Source organism: Balaenoptera acutorostrata, chromosome 11, assembly GCF_949987535.1.
Source record: "Balaenoptera acutorostrata chromosome 11, mBalAcu1.1, whole genome shotgun sequence".
Taxonomy (NCBI): Eukaryota; Metazoa; Chordata; class Mammalia; order Artiodactyla; family Balaenopteridae; genus Balaenoptera; species Balaenoptera acutorostrata.
In genome coordinates, this window is record NC_080074.1 from 83741466 (window position 1) to 83765173 (window position 23708).

Below are 23708 nucleotides of genomic sequence, written 5' to 3' on the forward strand. Positions count from 1 at the left end.
CAAATTCCCTTAAGAACTTAATGTCTGGAGGAAAGTCCACTAAGGCTTTATCTTTACACTGCATTAAATCTAGTCTCTGTTAGTCAGCCTGGGTACAATATCTTTTGTAACACAAGAGGATATGTTTATAGAAGCCCTTAATATAGATCTCAGTGAAAAAGTGGGCTACAAAACATTGGAAAACAAAAGCAAAGTTCAAAACAATCTTCAACTGTGGTAAACCGTAAAAACAGTAGGTTTTCATAGGAGTATAAACATTATTTTCTCCTCTGACCCTGTATCTCCTGGGCCACAGAGAAAACGCTTCCTCACCTCCACCACTCTGGGTGCTCTGCTATATCGTGCAGAGCAAAAGGGCTGCATCAGGAACAATAAGCAAAATGGTCTTTTACTCCTTGTTTTATTGTTTGTTTATTTGCCCTCTATTTCGTGTACCCTGAAGAAATGGGGAGCTTATTGATGAAGCAATTTTACACCTTTGGGGAGAGAAATGTTTTAAAAACACATGCAAAGAACAGTCCAAGTAGTACTTTTGGTGAATGTAAAGGCTGATGGAAATACACCAAAAACCTTACTTTTGTCTTTGAGCTTCTTTTTAAAATTTTCATCTGTGCAGGAAAACCCATCGAATTGGAAGTTAGCATACATTACAACAATAAGTAATATTTTAAAAGCACTATTATTTGGTCTCCTTTTACCTAAAATAAAGAGACTCTAACCTCATAAAGACTGAATATTAACCATTATTTTATGACTTTAGGACTGATACTACAATATAATATGCCCTCTGTGAGGTTAGAAAGAGAACCTAATGTAGTTAATCAGAAGATGCAAATCTGAATTACTACCTCTGTTACTTCATCTTTCTGAACCTTGATTTTCTTGTATTAAAATTGGGCCTTCGGAGTACAAGTGCTTCTTACACTAACTGTGATGAAAAACCAGCTAATGTTGCATTGGTTGTTTTTCACATTTCCATTACAGTCTGATATGTGACCCTCCTGAATGTGATTAGGACACTGCTTATGTCATATTCATCTTACTGCTCAAGTTCAACAACACTGAAGTGGTCCATCTCCTGTTCACCAAGATGAGTCCACTGATCACGCAGGTAGATGTTATGTCAACATCAGATTCCATGAAGTTTCTAAACACTTGCTCTTAATGCCTGGCTGTGTACTGCTAACAGGTGGTTCACAGACCAGTGCTACTCCTCAGATCCGACTTTGGGTAGCATTACTCTAACACAGCCAACATAGCCTCTAGCCCACAAAGCCTCTATGATTCCATTTTTTTCCTTAGAATCTTGAAAGCATGACCTGTCTGGGAGTGTCCTTGAAGAACATACATTCTACACATGCCAAAATAGAGGGGAAAAATCCATTTCCCTCAATGTTGGATGAATTGAGTTTTCTGATGGACAGGGGATTGTGATACCTACAGGTAAATAAAGCCAGGGTATTCTAGAGCCAAGAAGACTTTGGAGGTAATCTAATTCAAGCCCCTCATTGTACAGACAATAATAAATAAAATAGACAAAACAGATAAAGCAATAGATAAAAATGTACCAAATCTACACTAACTGGAATTTGTTCTGTTTTGAATGAGTCAGAAGTTGCTTTTGCCATATCATTTGTTATAACACAGAAAGGTTAAATTTGAACGAGTGTTGTCAGATGTTAGAGGCATATATATTTCCAAATATAATTTTTAAAAAACCCACATTTCATTCAAGTTATTTTCTAGCAGGTATAACCTACATTATGAAAAATTACAGTCCATATAATATCCAGGACAAACCTCCTCAATTTATGAAAACAATTTTTTGGATAAATTCATACAGTTTTCCCAAAACAGAATTAACCTATTTCGCTTTCTAGAAGGTTGAGGGCTCAATGCATGATAAGAAATGTTCATTAACTTTCCAAAGATACAGAGCTTTCCCTCTCTCCTCTCAAAAAGGCAGGCAAGGTTCCTAAATGCTTTACTTTATGTTGTCTCAAGTTCAGTTCAGAGGGGAATAATCTTGGGACATAGTTTTGGTTCCTTTTAATTCTTTTTGACACATAGTTTTGGTTCCTTTTAACTCTTTTTGACACTTCCTTGTATTGCAATTTGGACATGATGGGAATTTACCATGTAGTAATCTAAAATTAAGTCCCACTAAAGTACAGAGGTGCCCTTCTCAGCTGCTCAAGAGGAAGTTAATAGATGCCCAAGCACAGTAAAGAGGCTTGGAGGAGTTCCTGCAGTCCTGGGCCCAGATGGCTTCTGCTACTCCTCTCTCTCTTAGATGCTAATGGTACACATCATCTAACATCAGTTTCTTTTATAGATCTTGGACGACTTTAACAAAATAAGAGAACAAATGTTAAATACATATTCTTACCTCGATCAAGAATTTCAATCCCTTCTCCTTTCATCTTGCAAACCAATTTTTCTTGTAGTCTTTTTACTTCAGATTCCTTCTCTTCCAGCTGTTCTTTTAGAGACGCCAGTTCCTCCTACAAATGATAAATTCATTTAAAAAGAGTAGATTATGACTAAAAGGGAATACTCAGAGAGTCTGTTAACTCTTAAGTCAATAATTAGTTTTTGTGAATGAAACAAAAAACTACAAGAATTTAGACGCAAACTTCAGAAATCAGACAGTGGCAATGATAAGCAGGAAGCAAGACAATTAATAAAAGTACAACTTATAATAATTATGGTATAATTGTTTCAAGTTTCCTTGTGACCAAATTAAAAATAAATCTTTTAAAGTGTGATTAGGACTAGGGCAGCCCTAAGGTTTAAATCTTATGTTAAGTAAAAAATCTGACCAAGTTAATCAAGGAAGATAATCAAATTAGATGCTTAGTGTCATACAAGCAAAACAAAATGCAAATTGGAAAATAATATATTAGACTTGCTTGACATTTATTCAGCATTTCAAGATGGCACTCATGTTCCCTGGACAAGATAGAGCTTAATTAGTGGGTAAGGTAGCACGCGATGAACAACTTTAGCCAAATCATGGAACTAAATTATTCATCCTCATCACTAAGGTAAAAGAATAGAATCTCCTACAACAATGGAAAAAAAGAGATTTAGAAAACAGATTTTAAGTCTTTTTTTTTTTTAAACTACACAACTATTTAAGACCCCAAATCCAATGTTCTATCTATTTACTAATGTTTGTTTCCGTTTCATTTTGGTAAAGAATTAGCTTTGACAAATTTAAGTTTTGCTGGCTGTATTTAACACAGGAAATAAAGCTATGCAACGCTAATAAGTGCACCTTTCTTTCTCTTAACATAGTTTCAGTCTCTAAAGATACGTACTATGTTTAGTATTATGAGAAGATGTAGCTCTCCAATGGAGCTAAGAAGTTGGCCCTATAGTTTTTATTTATGGTAGGAATGGACACCAAATACAAGGAATTTTCAGTAGCACCAGCAAGAAGTGCTGCCCATTCTCACTGTGCTTCTAAGCAGTAACTTCTACTCACTGCCATGACAGAGTTAACCGATGTACACATTTATCGTCAAGAAGGAAGAAAACAGTGTCTACTATTGATACCAGAGTTCTTTCACAGGTGAATTGCTACAATTATTTTACCATGCTTGAATCTCAGATAGTCCAAGAGAGTGAGATTTAATTTATAAACGAATACTTTTATTTTACCTGCTTATTGTTTTTCACTATTTCATATGTTTCTGAAAACAATATTAGGGATCACATTGTCCCTCTAATCAGTTTTAAATATATTTTTAAAGAACAGGTGACACACACACAAAATGAATGCACACACCACTAAAAACACCATCACAGCAAAACAACACAAGCCAGAAAGCAACAGGCCATGGACCCCATTACCCAAGGTCTACTACACCTTCAGGGACTCCCACTTTTGTTCCATCCGCTGCTTTTCATACTGCATCTGACCCACCTTGATTTTCATGCTAGAAAGTTTGGCCATTAAAGACTGGTAGAGAGACAGGAGTGAAAGAAAACTACAGATAGAAAAAGACAAGCTAAGTAACCAAGAAAACAGTATCAGTTTATAAAGGAGGTTAGATAATTAAGAGAAATGACAGGTTATGTTCTATCAGATTAGTTAAACCCTGATTCTTATTCAGAACAGTAGTGTTTAAATTCAAGATGGTCTCCAGCTTGGGGAAAAACTTCATTCCCTTGTAAAACGCCTTCTTAATCATATGCTAAGTAGAAAATGTATTTTATTTATATTATTGATTGTAGATAGTGAGCCATTTATACAAAAATTTTTGCCATTGTGAGAACTTACTTTGGTAGCTTTCAGCTTTTTTTCATTCTGAAGTCTTTCATTGTCCATTTCACTGACTCTTAACCTCAAATCATTGATCTCCTGCATTAGCCCCTGTCCAAAAAGCGACAAGGAAATTCATTAGGAAAGCAGTAACACACTTATCTACCAAAATAGCAGCTTGGAAATCTTCAGTCAATAGCTCCTGAGTTAAAGCTGGATGAATGAGATCAGACAAATGAAAATGAATGTGTCTCCTTGAGAATTAAAGCATCTTTCCATTGAAAACACTGCCTCTGCCCTAAAATGATGGGATTGATTATGAAAATGAAAGGTGACTAAAATTTTAAGAAATGTAGCTGATCACTTACTATCATTGAGCAAATATTTCTAGACTAAAAACCACTATATGAACTCTTATCTTTTAACCAGAGAAATTTTCTTTAGTAAAGTCATTTACTTTCAGAGACTTTTCAGTGGTATATAGATATTTATAAAAATACTTTTATAATTTCTTAATTTTTCTACAAAAAAATAGATTGTTCATCAGCCCAATCTTGGAGAATCAAATGAAATTTAAACACTTTAGACCAAGGATTCACAACTTGAGGGTAGATGAGGGCCCTATCATTTACAAATATATTCAGTATCATAATAATTTTATATTTGGAAAATGAAGAAGAAAGCAATCCTAATGTTTTCATAATACAAATACAATCATACAACTTTTCTACTTTTATTTAAAAGAAACTAATTTGCTTATAAAATTTGTCTAAATATTCTGAGCAATAGTGACATATCTTTGTCCAGAGCCCAGAGAATAGGAAAAGGAAATTAGAATGTGAAACAATACCAACTTATCCAAAGAAGGGCTCAAATACTCTGTGAAAACTTTTTTTTTTTTTAACCACAAGGCATGAAGACCCCACCAATGGTTAACGTGTTTTTGTTCCTTTCTTTTCAAGACATTTATTCCTGAGCCACAGATTCATAGACGGAAAAGAATTACACAAAAATGCTGTAAAAACAAATAGAACAATGCAATAAGAAATAAAACTTTTTTACTGAGGGATTATTCTAAACTTCTAAGTGTAAGAATTCAATCTCACAGGGGCTAGAAAAAAGAATGCTGTCGTGAAATACACTTCTCAGAAAACCTACAAGCTTTTAAATTGTAGTTTCTTGTAAAAGGTGGAAAAGTACTACCTAGTATTATATAATAATTACTTATTAATATTAATTATAATTACTATTAATACAATGTTTCAATAAGAGGAAGTCTATTTTCTCCTTTTATGAATGAGGTAAATAACTGTTTGACATCATTTAATAACATTTTAGTTGTGAGTCCTCATCTACAAGCTCAGAATTCAAGTTCAAGGAAAAAGTCAGTTTCTCCCATTTATCTCCCATTTATTAACCATCTTTGCATAATATGAATTCTTAGTAGCCTTCCTTAATCAATCTGGTCTTTCTTATATATATTTTCCCACTTTCTTATTGGTAAAAAACAGCTTTGAATTCTATTGGATTGTTGTATTTTACCAGTTCCTTTAGAAACAGTGGCAATTTGCAAAGAAGAAGAAACAAATGAAGAAAATAGAATTATAAATTGAGGTCATTTTTCTACTAAAAAAAAACCTACCCAATTATCTTTTGTGGCAACACTATAAATATGAACATAAATTTCTAATCTGAAAGAAGCCCTACCTTCCCATGAAAAGTCAAGCTGGAAAATCTGGAAGTAGCTCCTTAACATGAAACTTTAAAAAATGTAATACAAATTATTTCCAACTAACTTCTTATCAGAAGTTCAGCACTGTTTTAAAAAGAAAATCCCTGTTATCTTTTCCTTTTCAGAAAACTCTTCAGGGCTCCACAGAAACTCATTTCTGATATCTGTATTCTTACCACAAGGGGGCAGCATTGAACGATGCCAAACATCTATCAGCAATTCCTGGGACAGGCAAGCCCTCAATCTTCCAAAGTTTCAAGACTTTTACCCCCAATCTTTTGGAAGTATCTATACTTCTTCCCCTACTCCAATGTTTTCTTAGAAATTAATCTCCAAATAATCTAAAATTCTAAAACAATGAGCATTCTATGCTCATTCTAAGAAAATGAGCATATTCAATTTTAATTTTTTAGTTTTAATTTTGAAGACTACTTTATTTTCATGTTTAACAAAGTTAATCATATATCCCATAATCTCTGAGTATGTGCATGCTACATTTTAACAATAGTGTTGAATGTTTATTAGAAAATTATCAGGGATTACTACAAGTTTGATAACAAGATCACCTTGCATATGATTGAGAGAATGCATGAGTGAAGCAAGGAAACACCAAAAAAAGGATTTATAAAAAATGCAGACAAACTCAGGAGATGTAAATATTGCTCTGGGGTCTTACCAAAAAAAAAAAAAAAAAAAAAAAATCCTAAAAATCCTAAAACAGTTACTTCAATTTAGTCCCAATATTTGGTTAACATCTCGTATCCAAATTAACCACGGTTGTGCCGGTTAAGACTTTCCCTAAACTTTGTGCGTATAATAAGGCCACCTCTTAATGCCCCCAAACTATAAACTTCTTTCCTGACACCAGAGTTAGCTCCATTGCCATGTTATCCATCTGTTGACTGAATTCTACCAATGTGTTCTGTAGCAGCTGTGGAGTCAGGGAGACAGAAGGGAAAAGAGGAAATATCCAAACAGATTTTTAAAGAAAGCACAAAAGCTAGAATTTTAATGAAAGTAGGTAACTTCTTAAGTTTTGTTTTAAGAGCCCCAGTCTCAATTAAATGAAAAACATACTTATATAGGTGATTGACAAAGAGCTTTAAGATTAAAACATGAGCTAAGTTGGGGATTTCCTTTTGTTACTGAATAAGCAATACATATACCAAGACTTTCCATTATAGTTACATCTTTGACAGAAAATTTAATTTTAAAAATAGCAATGGAGTAAACCTTATTAAATTCAGCTCTATGAAGGACTTTCACACAGTGGATAACATATGTGGATAATATATATCATATCGTGATGGCATGTAGTCAGCATAAAACAAATATTTGAAACGAAGATAGAGGGGGAAAGTAAATGATTTCCCCTCTCTCCTTCTTGGTACCCATTTTCTAATTCAGTATGACATCTCTCCATACCCCAACTGAGGAAACAAAATAAACAGAAAGGAAGAGATGGCCCTAGGAGAGAAAAAATTTCTACAGTGCTTTATATTTATTTTCAAATGAATAGATTTCATATGGATATGCTCTGAACTCCCCCCTTGACAAAAAAGCAATTAACAAATTAGAAAACCTGGATTAACAATAAACTAGGTCAAACAAACAAGAAAGCATGTTTAGCCAGGTAAATGGGTATTTCAAGTTGTAGAATCTACCCTGAATTTCACAAAAGTATACTGAGCTGTATTTATTTGGAATGATTTACATGTGGATTAGACCAAAAGTAGAAGGCCAAATTAAATGACCTCTAAAAATCTGTGATTTTTATGATTACACAATGAAAGCATGTTTGCTATACACATTTAAAAATCTACTTACTATAGAGTAAGTAATCAGTGTGCTTAAATAAGAACTACTAGTAAAATCATGCACTTGAACCCATTATTTCCACAATGAAGAGAATCAGTATGGATGAACAGATGGACAGATGGATGCATGGATGGCTAGATATATAGACAGAAGCTCCAAATGTCCGAAAGTCAAAAGTATTTCTAAAGGCAAGTGGAAGGATTAATATTTCACATCAAAAGTCTCAAAATAAAAATTACCACTATCATTCAGTGATAAAAAGTCAGTGTAAGTTTATTCTTAAAAAGAAGCATGGATAATGAGGGAACATAGTAATTAACTGCCTCTCTTTCACAACTCCAAGGAATTTCAACTTGTTCTAGGAATACGTGTGTGCGAGATATATAAGTATGCATATATATGTGCATACATATGTATATGTATATAAAGAGAGAGGAAGGGTATCACTTACCTCTGTGTCTCTGAATCTATCTTCGTAATCCAATCTGTCCTTCTCTACAGCTGTCAGTTTTAACTTCAAGTTAGATATTTCAGCCATCAGGTCCAACTTCTGAGTTTCTAAGGATGTCCTGCTCAGAAGCTCCTATTAGAATTTAAGAGATATATCCAAAAGTTGTTTTATTATAAACAGCCACATATGGATGTGTCTCACTTATGACTGCAAAGCAGTAACTCTTAAGCAGAGGATGTGAAGATTAATTACTAAATAGATACATTTGGAAAAAATTATTTGCTTTAGTTACCCTTCAAAGAGCCGAACTAATGCTCAATAAGCATTATATTGATACACACATATATAAACGTATATATTCTTAAGCCTGATGATAACACTGATGATGCTATCATGTTTGCTATGTGCCAGGCACTGTTCTTACAGGTATTCAGTGGTTCAGTCCTCGAAACAACCTTATGAGATAGAAACTCATAAGGATAACTCATGAATTATTCTTATTCAACAGACGAGGAAGCTAAGGAACAGAGAGGTTAAGAACTTGCAGAAAGTCATACAGCAAGGAAATGGCAAAGCAGGGACTCAACCTTAACAGTCTTGCTCCAGTGTGTATTCTACCTGCTGTGTTATAGACTCTCTCATAGACGAGCACCATATGTGTGTGTACCCACATACATTATAAAATTTTTCCAATAAGTCATATAAGGTACTTATCTTTTTTCTTAATCATAAAATATACAGTCATGGTTGGAAATTAGGAAACCATATGAAAGCATAAAGGAGAAATTTTAAATTATCTACAATCCTATTAATATTTTATTCCAGACTCTAATTGCAGTGAACACTTTCTACTGTGTGTATGTGTTTAGAGACCTGCTACTCTAGGTTTTTTTGCTTAAAATAAGCCAGGGGACTTCCCTGGTGGTCCAGTGGTTAAGACTCCACGCTTCCACTGTAGGGGGCGTGGGTTTGATCCCTGGTCGGGGAACTAAGATCCCACATGCCGAGCGGCGCAGCCAAAAAGAAAAAAAGTAAAATAAACCAGGCTAAGTGAATCACGAAATTCACCCCTGCATCAGAGCAAACACAACATATAAATGTAGCATCTCAAACAGTCCAGCAGGAAAACCCCACCTCGGTACCGGCTTCTGAACATACCTGTTGTAGCATTTCTTCCGTGGCATTCAACTTCTCTCTGTGCTCTTCAAGGCAAAACTCCAAATCGCGAATCTTTTCTCCCTGAGCCTCTACCTGGTCTGTTAACACACTTACCTGTATTTAGAGCAAAATATTGTAATGGATTAGGAAGAATTTGGGTCCCACTGCCAACTTTATTTCTCTACATAGAACAAAAACTGGGATGATGTTACCACTCATTTGGCTGTAAAAAAAAGAAATCTGAGAATTAATAAGAAACCAGACCTTCACACTCTTATTTATGTGCTGCTTATTGGTCTGAGGACTCCTATGCAATTTTCAAGGAAGTTAGGGCTGATTGGGGATGTGCAACACTTTACAGAGAAAGAGCATATACAGAAATTATCTTTTTTGAGGGATGGTGGGGGTAGGAGGTGGTATTAGAGATTAAGAGAGGAAATGAAGTTAATGTTTGAAAGAGAAGTCATCAAGGACTATTTAAATCTGACGCTAGACAAATAAAGAGTCCAGGGAATCCAAATTCCATGAGATCTTTCATGATCACACGGTCCACGAATGTGTTCAAAAGCCAGGGTGTAGCTCAGAGGTCCAAGAGGAGCCACTGGCTTAGTCCTTCATCCTCAGTGCTTATTGCAAACCTGAATTTTCCTCCCAACGATCACCAGCCTGGTATATATGCTTCAGTTCTTTTAGCTCAACATACCAAAGTAAAACTACGTGCCAAGGATTTAAAAGATTATGAAGGAGAGAAAAACTCTAATTTAGCCTACAAACAGGACTCCACTACCCACTTTGTGTTTTGTTTGGTCCATGGTATCATTTTTTAAATTGAAAAATTAAATATATATTCAGATTCAGAAATACTTATTCATATTTATGGAATAGAGGTATGAATATATAGACACACATATATAGTATAAAAATCAGAATTTCTGCTATATATTAAAAAAAAAACAGATCACATCAGAAAATCAGATGCCACTGTGCCTGTCGTCAGACTGGCCCTTGAAGAGCAGAGGCTGAGAAGTGCTGTTCACATGTATGCTTGTTCTGCCACAGTCCTCACGGCTCCTGAACGTGCACAGATGGCCTACTGCACTTATTTCTATTAGCAGTCTGGCTCCTGAGAGCATCTGAACTTGCCATCCCAATTTAAAATGGTCTTTGTAAGTTAAGTCATGAGGGAAAAACAGCATTTAAAAATCACTTGCCTGAAGAACGAGAGATTCTTTATCATTTTCTAAACGTGCCAGCCTTTCTTGATACACATCTCCATTCCCAGGGAGGTGTCCATTCGCCTGAAAAAGGAAGTGATATGGGTAAGCCTGACCCTCTTTAAAACTGAACTACTGTGAGGGACTTCCCTGGTGGCGCAGTGGTTAAAGACTCATGCTCCCAATGCAGGGGGCCCGGGTTCAATCCCTGGCCAGGGAACTAGATCCCACATGCATGCTGCAACTAAGAGTTCACATGCCACAACTAAGGGGCCGGCTAGCCGCAACTAAGGAGGCTGCCTGCCTCAACTAAAGACCTGGTGCTACCAAAAAAAAAAAGAAGAGTAAAAATTGAACTACTGTGGGTAAATAACAATTGCATATGTTTTTAATCCAAGGAACCTGAATTGAATTCAGCACAGCTGTTACTGCCCTTAGTAGAAAATATGAGAAGGAAACACGGTTCATATACAAAACAGCAACAAGAACAAAAAACTCATCAAGAAGAAAATAATGACCCAAAAGGAACAGTGGCTACTGATAGTCACTGACAGGGGATGCCCACCTGGGCACGCAAAGCTCTGTGAGCATGTGGGTGGGCACAAAATCGCTCTTTCCCCCTGAATGCCTCTATCAGCGGGAATGACCTGGGAGGTCCTTCCATTCCTGCCCTCTCCTCCCAAAGTCCCAAATCCAGGACTACCAATGCCGGACTTTACACAGGAGACAGCAGGGGCAACTTACACCACCGGCCTCTTCCTGCTACTCAAGTCTTCAAATCACAGGACAAATCTTCCCTTCCCCTTTGAAGCCTTTCTCTTTTCCCCCACGAGCTTAAGCACTGAGTCCACAACGCCCTCCCCTTGCAGCACTGACTAGCCACGCTCATCGGTGATTTACCACGTTCCGCTCTGAATTCATTAACTTCTCGTGGGTTTGCTTGTTCACCTACTATTACTCTAAGCTTCCAGGCAGAGCCTGCAAACTGGTATCATCTTGTAACTTCCACAGCATCCAGCCCAGTGCTCTACTTAGACTAGTGCTTACTCTTTTTTCTCCTCCCTTCTGCCCCCTTTTTTATCAGATTTGGGCATATTTATGGATGGCACAAATGCCAATGGAAGTACAGATTGGGAAAGGAAGTGCAGACTTTTTTTCCTCAGCTGTCTTGTATTGCAATATATACAAGTGATTAAGGAGACAGATTGAAAAGGCTCACAGAGCGCAGACAACATAAAAATGTCATTTTGAAATAGAGTAGTATATGTGCTGTGTCTCTTGGTATCTCATTTAAATAGCTCCTAATCACATAATGTGTAATCCCAATAGAATTTCCTGATTCCTCATTCAAATACAACAGAAATAAAAGCCAGTGGAGTCCAAAATGGTTAGATGGGGCCGCCCAGAGTTCAACTGAAAAAGCAAATAAACAAACTCAGACTTCAAGAAAATACACACTGTACATGCTTACTGCCCAGAACACAGCTGATGTGACAGCAATTATTTTTCCAGAATTAAGTGCTTTTATCATTCTGCCTTTCCAATTAATGCATTTTTTAAGTATAAATTCTGAGAATAACAAAAGTTACGTGTTGGGAAGGAAAGAAAAAGAAACAGATCAAAAAAGAAACAAAAAAGAAAATTGCAGGATGTTTCTTCTCAAAACATCGGTGCACTGGATGTATTTCCCATGAGGCCACAAGAGAATCTGAAACTAATTTAGTAAGCATGCACTGTGTGGATAAAATTTTTAACATCACCTGCTTGACCACATACCTGCACAATTATCACAGCATAATTCTATTTATGTTGTAAACTGAAGTGCCCAGAATTAAATTACAAGTATTAGGAGGAGTCTGACGGAGTGCCCGGGATGACTTCCATCCCTGGGGACCACCAGGAAAATGAAATTTATGTTAACTTCTTGAGGACAGTTTTTTGGAAAAAAGCCAGGATGTGTAATGTATGTTCTCCATCTAAGAAAGTGCTGAGACCGGCCCTATACAGCTTTAAATTCCTCATGTTGATTATGAACATTAGCAGGCATCTGCTTTTAAAACTACATAAGCAATGTTTTATAAACAGATCCATTTCATTGGGTAGAAAAAAAAAGCTTTCTGCTCAGTGAAGACAAAAAACAAAAATCCTCTTTCTCCTGACTGAAGGAGATTAGAGCAAGATTAGAAGTGTTTTTAGGGCAAGTTCTAGAAGTGTTTCATGAAACCACTGCCTATGATATGGAAATAAGTTGTTTCAAAACCAGTTCTACAAAATTATCCATTTAAAAATACTAAAAATTGACCACAATGAGCATACTCACGTTTCTTAACACTGTATTGATATTTACAAGCACTCATAACACTCAACAGTAGTTTTTTTTTTATTTTTTTTAGATTTTTAAAATTTTTATTTATTTATTTTTGGCTGTATTGGGTCTTGTTTGCTGCTCGCGGGTTTCCTCTAGTTGCGGTGAGCGGGGGCTACTCTTCGTTTTGGTGCGTGGGCTTCTCATTGCGGTGGCTTCTCTTTGCTGCGGAGCATGGGCTCTAGGCGCACAGGCTTGGTAATTGTGGCTCTCAGGTTCAGTAGTTGTGGCTCACGGAATCTAGCGCGCAGGCTCAGTAGCTGTGGCTCACGGGCTTAGTTGCTCTGAGACATGTGGGATCTTCCCAGACCAGGGCTCGAACCTGTGTCCCCTGCATTGGCAGGTGGATTCTCAACCACTGCGCCACCAGGGAAGTCCAAGAGTAGTTTATTTTTAAACACTAAAATCACTATAGGAACATAAAGCAAAAGAGCCACCACTGGAATGGTTACATGCTTTCAAAGCACTGTGTTGACTTACTCAAGCAGGTAAAGGTCTATTCTATTCACGTTTATTTCTGTTTCTGCTAATTTTGTTACCTTTGCCTCAAAAATGTTAGCAAGAGGTAAATTCCATTAGGCAAATACCCTACCGCCCCTATTCTTCCTCCATCTCCTGTGCTCTACCCTCCACACCACCCCAAGCCTCCCCAAACCCAGCATGCTCTCTCACACACCAATTCTATTCCCTCTGCATAGACTGCATTTCCTACCCTTTCCTCCTTGTTCCTCATTCCTTAAGGTCCACCTCAAATGGGGCTTGGTCTGGAAAATCTTCCTTGAATTGCCTGTTCACTTATATGCCAGTTACAGCATCCGGATGAACCTTCACTACAGCAGGCATCACACTGAAAGGACTAGGTTAGACCTGGCTACCTATGCGTCTCTCTCTTCCAACAGACTCTGCGTTCTCTGTCGGTTCCTCTTTCCATCTGACGCGCAGTGAAGGACGGTTGCTAACTGACTGCTGAATGAAGGAACAATGATAGGTGTTCAATAAACATCAGACGAATAAAAGATGAATGAATGTTTGGTTTTATCCTGGCCTTCTTCCTTCTCAGTAAGACTTTTATTCACATTTCCTCTACCACCTGGTACACACACTCCATGATCACTAGCTCCTTTCCCCTCAAGCCTGTACCCCCCTCTTCCTACCACATTTAAGAGGTGACCTCAGAGCCTTTTTAATGGACAGTAATTGAGGTCCTCTTGCATGAACTCCCTCATATACTTCCTTCTTCAACGCACATTACGTACTGCCTCTTACGTCTTCCCTGTCTTCCTTCCTGCCAGTCTCAGGGGAACTGAGCCTTAACTCCTTCCTAAAAGCTTATCATTCCTCTACTTTGGAACCTTGATTTCCTGTTTCCCTGTGAATTGACCTACAATTATTGCCTCTTTCCTCCTCCTCATCAATTTCTTCCTCTCAATGAACTTTCGTCCATTCTCGTTTCCAACGTCTACTCCAAGGTTTTGTGCCCACCCTTGTACCCCCTCCCACTCCTCTCTGCCTGTATCTTTCATAGAAATCCATCTTTCATAGCCAGTTCCCACCTCCTTACACTGTGCCATACTCTTCTCCTCTACTGACTTCTCTTCTGTGTCTTGTCTTGAACTTCACAATTAACTTTTCATCATATTCCACCAGAGAGGGCTTACTGGTGATTTTACGCGAGTTGGTCACTTATTCTTCCCAACAGTACCTCAGTACGAAACTCTCTTACATTTCTTTTGATTCTCCCATGATGCTTACAAAACCCTAAGCTCATAATTAGAAACATATTTGGTATAAACTCTTGTTGAGTCAATTTAACATCCAAAACATTGAACACCAGCCCATATTACTTTATTCAAAATTCCAGAGATGCCTTCAGAATAACTCTTCCTAGTTCAACTCATGACGCAACCCTACGTTGACCATGTTCAGTCCAGCTGAAAGTTTAAGTCAAAATTGGAATCAACTGGAGGATTTCAACAACGTAATCGTCAACTAACGGTGTGTGGAAGGGTGGGACTGTAGCACATCAGGGAGGGCAGGGCAGGAGATGCAGCTGGGCTATAACAGTGATACTTTAATTTAATTAAGGAACCCATGGTGTTTGCCAGATTTTCCTGGCATAATGGAGGAAAAATGTCTACAAAGCTTGATTCCTCATAGAATTATAGAATCCTAGGGCTAGCCAGAAACCACACCCAAGAATGTGAACTGCCTGACCTCACGTGGCAGGTGCTACACGTAATATCAAGCACCATCTACTTTAGCCTTTGCCATCTAAGTAGAAGCTCTTCTTTTCATATTAACTTCCCCTTAGTCATCAAATATAAATACACAATCAAGTAAAAAGATGTAATAAATGTTAACATCTTGCCTTACGTGGGTCTCTTTTTTAAAATGTTTTTTTACAGAAAATTTCAAATATATATAAAAGTAAAGACTATAATGATGAAACCCTTTGTACTCATCACCCAGTTTCAATAGTTATTAATTCATGGTAGGTGGGAGTCTTTTGTCTGTTATTTTTGCTGAAAGTATCATGCTGTGTTTTCCTCTGATTTTCTTAGTTCTGTTGGTTTGCATTAGCCTACACTTGGCCCTCTTTTGTCCCCAACCTTCATTTTTGGTTTGTTGTTCTTTCCTGAGTTCTGTTGTCCTGTTAAAATCCAAGATCAACATACAAGCAGTGATTTGCCACAATTAAACTTATTTATAACACAGAACTCATTTTGAATATAACATTCCCAAATCAGAATGGTGAGTAACTAAATTAAAATAGGGAAAAGAAAATCAGTCCAGGGGCTTCCCTGGTGGCGCAGTGGTTGAGAATCTGCCTGTTAATGCAGGGGACACGGGTTCGAGCCCTGGTCTGGGAAGATCCCACATGCCGCGGAGCAACTAGGCCCGTGAGCCACAATTGCTGAGCCTGCGCGTCTGGAGCTTGTGCTCCGCAACAACAGAGGCCGCGATAGTGAGAGGCCCGTGCACCGCGATGAAGAGTGGCCCCCGCTTGCCGCAACTAGAGAAAGCCCTCGCACAGGAACGAAGACCCAACACAGCCATAAATGAATGAATAAATAAATAAATAAATAAAAATTAAAAAAAAAAAAAGAAAATCAGTCCAATTTTATAAGGACAACAAATGTTAAGAAATAGTTGGACTAGTACTATCACACACACACACACACACACACACACACACACACACACACACACACCCCTCCTCATTCTCTCTCTCTCCACCCAGTAAATATATATAGTTTTAAAAACTGCCATGCCCTTTTGATTTCATGATTCTATTTCTTAAAATTCAGTATCAACAAAGGAAAGGGAGGGGGGGGAGTTCCCTGGTGGCCTAGTGGTTAGGATTCCAGGCTTTCACTGCCGTGGCCCGGGTTCAATCCCTGGTTGAGGAACTGAGATCCCGCAAGCCACATGGTGTGGCCAAAAAAAGAGAAAGAAAGAAAGAAAAGGGAAGGTGCAGTTCACTCAAGCTCCTTTAATTAAATGTTATCTTTAGCTACCAAAAGACATATCTAATACAGGGTCTTTCATGTCCTAATCACAGTATTGTATCTCTACCACCTCATGCAAACATTTATTGCCTGCTCTCCTAGGAGAGACTGAGGAGGAGGAGAGAGTGAGATAAGACTTGAATCTTTCAGCCACAAATTTCACAGTCATATTTCATTTGGGTCCAACACCGCAATAAGGCATCTCATACTCTTCTGTCCTAAGAGTCAAAGAACACTACACCAATAACGTTGGAAATCAAGCCACCAGGTGGAGGCGGTGCTCTGCTGCCCTGTCCTCGCACTTGCTGTGGTGTAATTAGGGTGGGGAGGCCTACCTTTGTGCGGTCAACAATCATCTCAGGGCAACACCGCTACCATTTGGGGCCAGTGGAACATCCCCTCCAACCAGCCAGTGCCCCTGTGTACTACAGTACCTCTGACTCTGGGTCAGTCTTGCAAACAGCCCACTTATTTTTCCTTCCTAAATTTCTATTGCAGTTCAGAAGAACAACGTCTTCAGGAAGCCCTCTATTTATTCCAAAATCCCAGCATCTCTGCTCAGAAAGAAAACCAAAAGGGGAAATAAACCTCACACACATTTCATCCCATCCCAAAAGCCCAATCATGACCGTCTCTTAGAAAGACATCAGTTTATTCAATGTTGTCAGAAAGTACATCAAAGACTGAAACTCAGAATGAGCCTGAATATATTCTGTACTTTCCAAGTCAAGATTACGATGTGGTCAAAATTAGACTACGGCTTTGAGGTTTCGTTTTTCTGGGTTTTAATTTTCACGGTGCTTGTTTCCCAGAGACAGAAAGAATCTTCTTAACTAAACAGTGCTCTGGAGCGAGAGAAACCACAGCAGTAGGCCAGCCTCTAAGGTTCACTACTCCAAAAATGTAACTACATCTGAAATGCTGGGGAGAGCAGCAGATGCCAAGTGCTTTCATCTGCCAGTCTTATTAGAAATACAGTGAGAGAGCTTCCCTTGGGGTATTTGTGCCAAATTAAAATATTAATTGCCAAGATACAATGGCTATCCTGTTACACAGCTAGGGCAGGCCAGCACCTCTCATTTGTGCATCCACAGCCAATCAGGGTGAGGAGATAGACTGCTTTAGTGTCTCCTAAAGGGTTCTTTTAGACACTTTTCTTGAGGAGAGAAGATGGGCTGTACCCCTCCTCGCCTTATTTTCATGCATATCACCATGCTCCAGAAGCTTCTGTAGCAGGGAGGGGGTACACGTTGAGCCTGCAACATTATCCCGGTCACAGGTATACTCCAAAGTCCCCTGAGTCCCAGAAGGATGGAGAACATAAGGTCCCCTAGAAACTAAGGCTCAGCTCCTATTCTAGGAGTGCACCATATTCATTCATTCACCCGTTATTCATTCCTTTATTCATATTTACTAAAATCTAGCTATGTGACAGGATGCAGAGCTAGCAAAAGAATCTCTTCTACTTTGGGAAGGGGAACTTGAGATCAAGAAAAAATGCTGTCCCTATTTTTCTTGCCACTTATTCTTTCTTAACTCACTTTCATAAAAGAATAGAGGAATCTTTCTATTCAATCCCAGCAACTACTGGTAGCCTGGGATTCCACTGAATGCGCCTCTCTCACTGTTCACACAGCACTGGCCTCTCTTGATGGAGAATTCTGCTGACTTGGTCCATTTGCTTTCCTGTTTCTGTGGACCCTTTCCATGTGAGTTTTCCAGAAGCCTAAGGGAAAAACAGGTTTAACTTCAACCAGGATGTCTCAGTGAGACGTGGCATAACTCAGATAATTGCGACCACATATGGGATACAATCTTAGGATGTACCTTGTTTGCCAATCTTAGGATGTACCTTGTTTGCCAATCTTAGGATGTACCTTGTTTGCCAAGGCTTGAAAAAACATTCCCTGGAGGCACACAGGAAAAGAGAAGCTGGCCAGAGGGCAGCAGGGATCAGAGGACGGTGGGATGCGGATGGACTGTGTGGCTGAGGGTCAGGGACTCAGGAAGAACAGCCAGCAGCCCTGGAGAGAACATACCCCGTGTCTGAACTCTTTAAATAAATTATGAGTATTGTTATTTTTACAGAAACATTTGAACGAGGAACATTTGGGATTAATATTATCTTTTTTTTAAACATAGAGAAAAGGTAGAAACGCATTATAATGATTCAACAGGTCAGAAGCCAGTCAAGAACGCTTCATTTCCCCCATTTTATATGCTACTTATCTCATGGCTTATGGTGCCTGACTTGCAGTTTTTACCATCAGTATTTTCATTCACTTTGTTGAAAACTGCCTTTTTGTAATTTCTGGTGATTTTGAGACTGCTTCACAATTAAAAATGCCAAATGATCAGACACTTTGGCGTTTCAGGATCTGGTCAAGGTCATGAACCTCAGCTCCATCTACTGGAAAAAGCATTGTAAGAATGTTCTAGGGCAATTCATCGAGTTAGCTCTAAAGTAAACAAAAACTTGCTTGGCTCAAACAATTAGACATATTTTTCTATTTGCTCTCTTAGACTTTGAGCTTGATAAAGCACATAATTCTCCATTATTAATATTTGTGTTAACACACCACATTTCACAATCAAAACAGAGAATTATACCTCAGTTATTGAACAAATATGTTGCATTCAATTGATTTTTTTTTTAACCACAGGAGACAAACTTCCAAGTCCTAAAAGAAACTTATTCATTCCTAGAAGGCTATAGGTATAGCTACCTGATTAAAACAAATTCATTCTTGTAGATTTAATACCCTTCACTCTAACAGGCTACTAGTGTTACTAGTTTCTTTTTTCTTATCCAGCTTTTGATCATATGAAACAATATAACAGGCAGCAGAAATCAGTAGTGAAGGAATAACCTGCACCCTACAGGAAACCAGGGGATCTTCATGGCTTGGGTAAAATAATAGTTAGAAATTCAAATGCCCAGTTGCACTAATGAATAGATTAGCATCAGTCAGTCAAGTACATGGACTCTCAAGTTGGCCATCATTAAACATGAATGAAATCTTAATTACGTAACTAGTATCACTAATAAGTTTTTCTAAAATATTGTGGAAGCTTCCCCATTGTCTGGGAAATGTCTGTACTCTTTTATCAAAGAAGTAAACTGTAGAAATAATTTGTAACCTAACCCCCCTTGTAACTGGACTCAACCCTTTCTTTCCCTCATTGCAAAGGGTCCTGTTAAACATTTCCCTCTGCTCTCTACAATCCACACTTCAGTATTACCTTTTTGACTAACCCTCCGCCAGGGTCACTGACAAACACTCAACATACATTAGCTTGCGGGATCCTCATAACCCTGTGTGGCAGAAACTATCACTCCCATTTTACAGATGAGGAAACTGAGACAAACAGCTTAAGAAAATTTCCCCAAATCCTACAAGCTTCTAAGAGTCAGAGCCAACATTTAAAGTTCAAGTCTGCTGTCTCCGGAGCCAGCGTTTGTAACTGCCAATTTACAGCCCTGCCTTCTTTATCATTCACAGCTTTTTTACAGCAGGATCTCCTTTATTCGTTATTTTGATGATTATCCCATGTACAATACAATTTGTAGGATTCTGTGTTCCTCCAATTCTAAGATGTCATTAAATTTTATCAAATTATTAATTTTAAAATTTTTGATTAGAGTAAAGCACACATAAAAATTTACCATTTTAACCATGTTTACGTAGACAGTGCAGTGGCATTAAGAGCATTCACATTGTTGTGCAATCATCACCACCATCCATCTACAGAACTCTTTTCATCTTGCAAAACTGAAGCTGTGTACCCATTAAATATTAACTTCTCATTCCTCCCTACCCCAGCCCATGGCAACCACTGGTCTATTTTCTGTCTCCATGAATTTATTTGACTACTCTAGGTACCTTATTATTTAAAAAAAGAAAAAAGAAACAATCCCAGCTAAGACGTGTATAATGGATACCTCTTTTAAGATCATAAGACACATCACAACTTCTGACATATTAAAATGGGAGAAAGCTATACTATCAGCAAATCATTAAATTGCGAGCCTTAAGACCCTCTACCTATTGGATCTAAAATTAAAGTCTGCTACAGGGTAAGCTCTGACTATTCATGTCACACCTATGCCTTTATTATTCCAAATGCTCATTCCCACTCTCCCCTTCTTGCTTTGGGCTTTGCCCTTTGCTATCTTTCTTCTTTTATTTTTTCATTTTCTATGTGCTTGAGAAAACACATGTAATTTGGAAGGATTGGGGTCCACGTGAGGGGACAGATATAAATCAGTTGGACAAATATAAATAAGTTTAACTCTCCAAAAACTTACCTCCCTGGACTCACATCTAGTTTTTTTATTATCATTTTTTGGATGAAAACTGAATCTTTGTAAGGTATGTAAAGTATGTGTCATTTTGTGGCTACTTAACTTTAAAATGTCAAATATTAAGATAAGAGAGCAACCAAAAACACAAATTAACAAGCCATGATGCATCCAAAGAATAAATTTAACACAATAAATAACCTCAGTTCATCCAAAGGTATATGCCATTTTATCATTCATGGAGCATCATTCATCACAAATATAATTACTGACCACCTACTAAATGCCAAGCATTGTTCTAGGCAACATCGATACACTTTTGGCTTGTTTTAAACATAGGCAAAAATCTTTGATTCATGATGCTTCCATTCCAGTTGGAGAGATAGAAAATACATATAAAAATGGCAAATACATATTACGTAAGAAAGTGGTGAGTTTTAGAAAAAAATGAAGCAGGGAGATGTACTATGAAGAATAAATATGTGAAATTTTAGATAGGGTGGCCAGGAAAGGCCTCACTGAGAGCACAACTTTTAAAGGAGAATGCAAGAAAGCTAGCCATATAGATATCCGAGGAAAGCACTTTCCAGCCAGAGTGAACAGCCAGTGCAAAGGCCCTGAGGCCAGTTTCCCCAGCATGTTGGAGAATCAGTGAGGAATCCCATGTGCCTGAAGTGGAGTGAAAGAGGGGAAGTGCAATGAGACACTAGGTCAGAAAGCAGTGAGGAGCAAGTCCTAAAGGCCTTGCAATCCAGCAAGTACTTTGGCTTCTCTCAGTGAGCTGTGACTGTCACTGGAAGTTTCTGAAAAAGGTATGAATGACATGATTTAGGTTCAGATATCACCATCACCACTTTCAATCTTTTCCGGAAATACTGTAACAGAACAGACTGAGCACATATTAATGGAAATGTTTTGGACACAAGTGAACAATTCAACCGCAGTACTCTCAAGCTATGGCTGCCATTGGCTGCCTCTGGATGCTGGCTGGGAGTGGGTTCCTCTACCAGCATAAGTTCCTTTCCTATTACGTGAATGGTCAGGAAAACATGGAGCAAAGAAGGGGTGAGAGAGGAAGTAGAAATAGCCTAAGGAATATGCTAGGAAATGTCTGGTCTCAGAGCATGAAGCAATTCGTCAAAGAAATCAGCAAACCTGGATACTTAAATCTCTAGAGGAGAAACTTGCAGAGCAATTATAAAGTACAATAATGAGGCACTGTGTATTATAGTAAGGTAAAATATCTCTAACTATCAAGGTGGCATAGCTGCACCACCACTAAAAGATGGATCGTACTGTTTGCGCTTGAAATGGGAAGGTACAATATACTGGCCGGAAAGGTAAGAAGGTCCAGCATGGGACTGGGTGGGAGCACCGGTATTTGTGTCACATCACATGAAAATGCTTTAGTCGTAGGATGTACTACTATTAAGGTTCCCAAAGCAAACAGCTTACATTTCCACCGCAGACCAAAAACAGATCTTAATTCTTTCATACAATTTTCATTAGCTTTTATATAAATATTGATACAATTAACTTCTAGGCTTATTCATGCATCTTCCTAAAAATTGAATATCCTTTAAATACTTACAAAATAAACACCTTTTCTACTTTCTCCTCTGAATATTTCTGTGATATTCTTTAGATTTTACATGTTTAACACATACTAAAACCACGGTACTTATCACTGTGTCCCGGGAAAGGGCAGATCTGCCGGATGCCTAGAAAGAGGCTCATTGTTCAGTGAATAAGAACACCATTTAAAGCCCAATCCACAGCTTAACTCACGCACTGGAACTGAAATGACTGCCACAACCACTAGATGGCACTTGACATCAACTACTGCTACCAACCTCCCTTGTTATTAGAAGTATCTATTCACTGCACTCCCTATTTTGAATTGCTACTGGGTCCTTTTACAGTAAACTTCCCAGTATTACCAGGAAAGCATCTATTAAGTGCAAGGTTCTTTCCCTCACAGGACTATTTATTTTTAAGCCACAGCAGGTCATTCAAGCACAATTGAAAAGCTAGTCCACTTTTATGGGTAAAATGAGGTGACCAGCTGGCACTCATGAAATGTATACTAAGAGCACTTTAAAAAAAACTATCCTGGGACTTCCCTGGTGGCACAGTGGTTAAGAATCCGCCTGCCAATGCAGGGGACACAGGTTTGAGCCCTGGTCCGGGAAGATCCCACATGCCGCAGAGCAACTGAGCCCGTGCGCCACAACTACTGAGCCTGCGCTCTAGAGCCCGCGAGCCACAACTACTGAGCCTGCGCACCTAGAGCCCATGATCCGCAACACGAGAAGCCACCACAAGTAGAAGCCCGCACACCCCAACAAAGAGTAGCCCCCGCTTGCCGCAACTAGAGAAAGCCCACACACAGCAACGAAGGCCCAATGCAGCCAAAAATAAAATTAAAAAAAAAAAAAAAAAAAACTATCCTTAGAGTCAAAAGGGAATCGGAATCTCTTAAGGGATAAAATCAGGGCAAACCTATTGCCCTATAACTGTTTTTTCCTGTTCTGATCAGCTATTCTATGTTCTAAATTTTGGAATAAGCAACAGGAGATTCACGGCGCGGGACCTGTAACAAGCAGACATCTACCATTTGACTCTGCAGCCACTCGATGAGCGTTTCCGCCGTGGAGTCTGGGATCTGGCACCTCAAGCCTTCCTTCTCATCCGCTTCCATCATCTCTAACAACCCGCGCAGGTCTTCCACAAGGTGCAGAGCTCGCAAGCTTCCCATGAACGGGGAGGTGGGAGACTGGCAATCAAAAATCCCATTGGAATATTCCAGGGCCTTAGAACCTAGGTTTAAAAAAAAAAAAAATCACGGAGAGAGCAATTTATGTTGGATAATATACCAAAGCTGAAGG

At 38.4% G+C, this 23708-nt stretch overlaps 1 protein-coding gene across 14 annotated transcripts in view; it reads right to left on the minus strand.

The window, feature by feature from the left end:
• The window catches only part of PPFIBP1 (PPFIA binding protein 1), a 194802-nt gene that overhangs the window by 39115 nt on the left and 131979 nt on the right, over nucleotides 1–23708 (minus strand). For 8 of the 14 annotated variants that reach the window (XM_057555998.1, XM_057555996.1, XM_057555997.1 and 5 more), the window contains 8 exons: nucleotides 23435–23640; nucleotides 10641–10727; nucleotides 9430–9543; nucleotides 8272–8403; nucleotides 4289–4381; nucleotides 3875–3967; nucleotides 2390–2504; nucleotides 576–608 (listed from right to left, as the gene is read on the minus strand). In XM_057555998.1, the coding sequence (XP_057411981.1) occupies nucleotides 576–608; nucleotides 2390–2504; nucleotides 3875–3967; nucleotides 4289–4381; nucleotides 8272–8403; nucleotides 9430–9543; nucleotides 10641–10727; nucleotides 23435–23640 (873 nt within the window). The remainder of the gene's footprint in view (nucleotides 1–575; nucleotides 609–2389; nucleotides 2505–3874; nucleotides 3968–4288; nucleotides 4382–8271; nucleotides 8404–9429; nucleotides 9544–10640; nucleotides 10728–23434; nucleotides 23641–23708) is intronic. The other 6 variants (XM_057555992.1, XM_057555991.1, XM_057555990.1 and 3 more) reach the window with 3 other exon arrangements.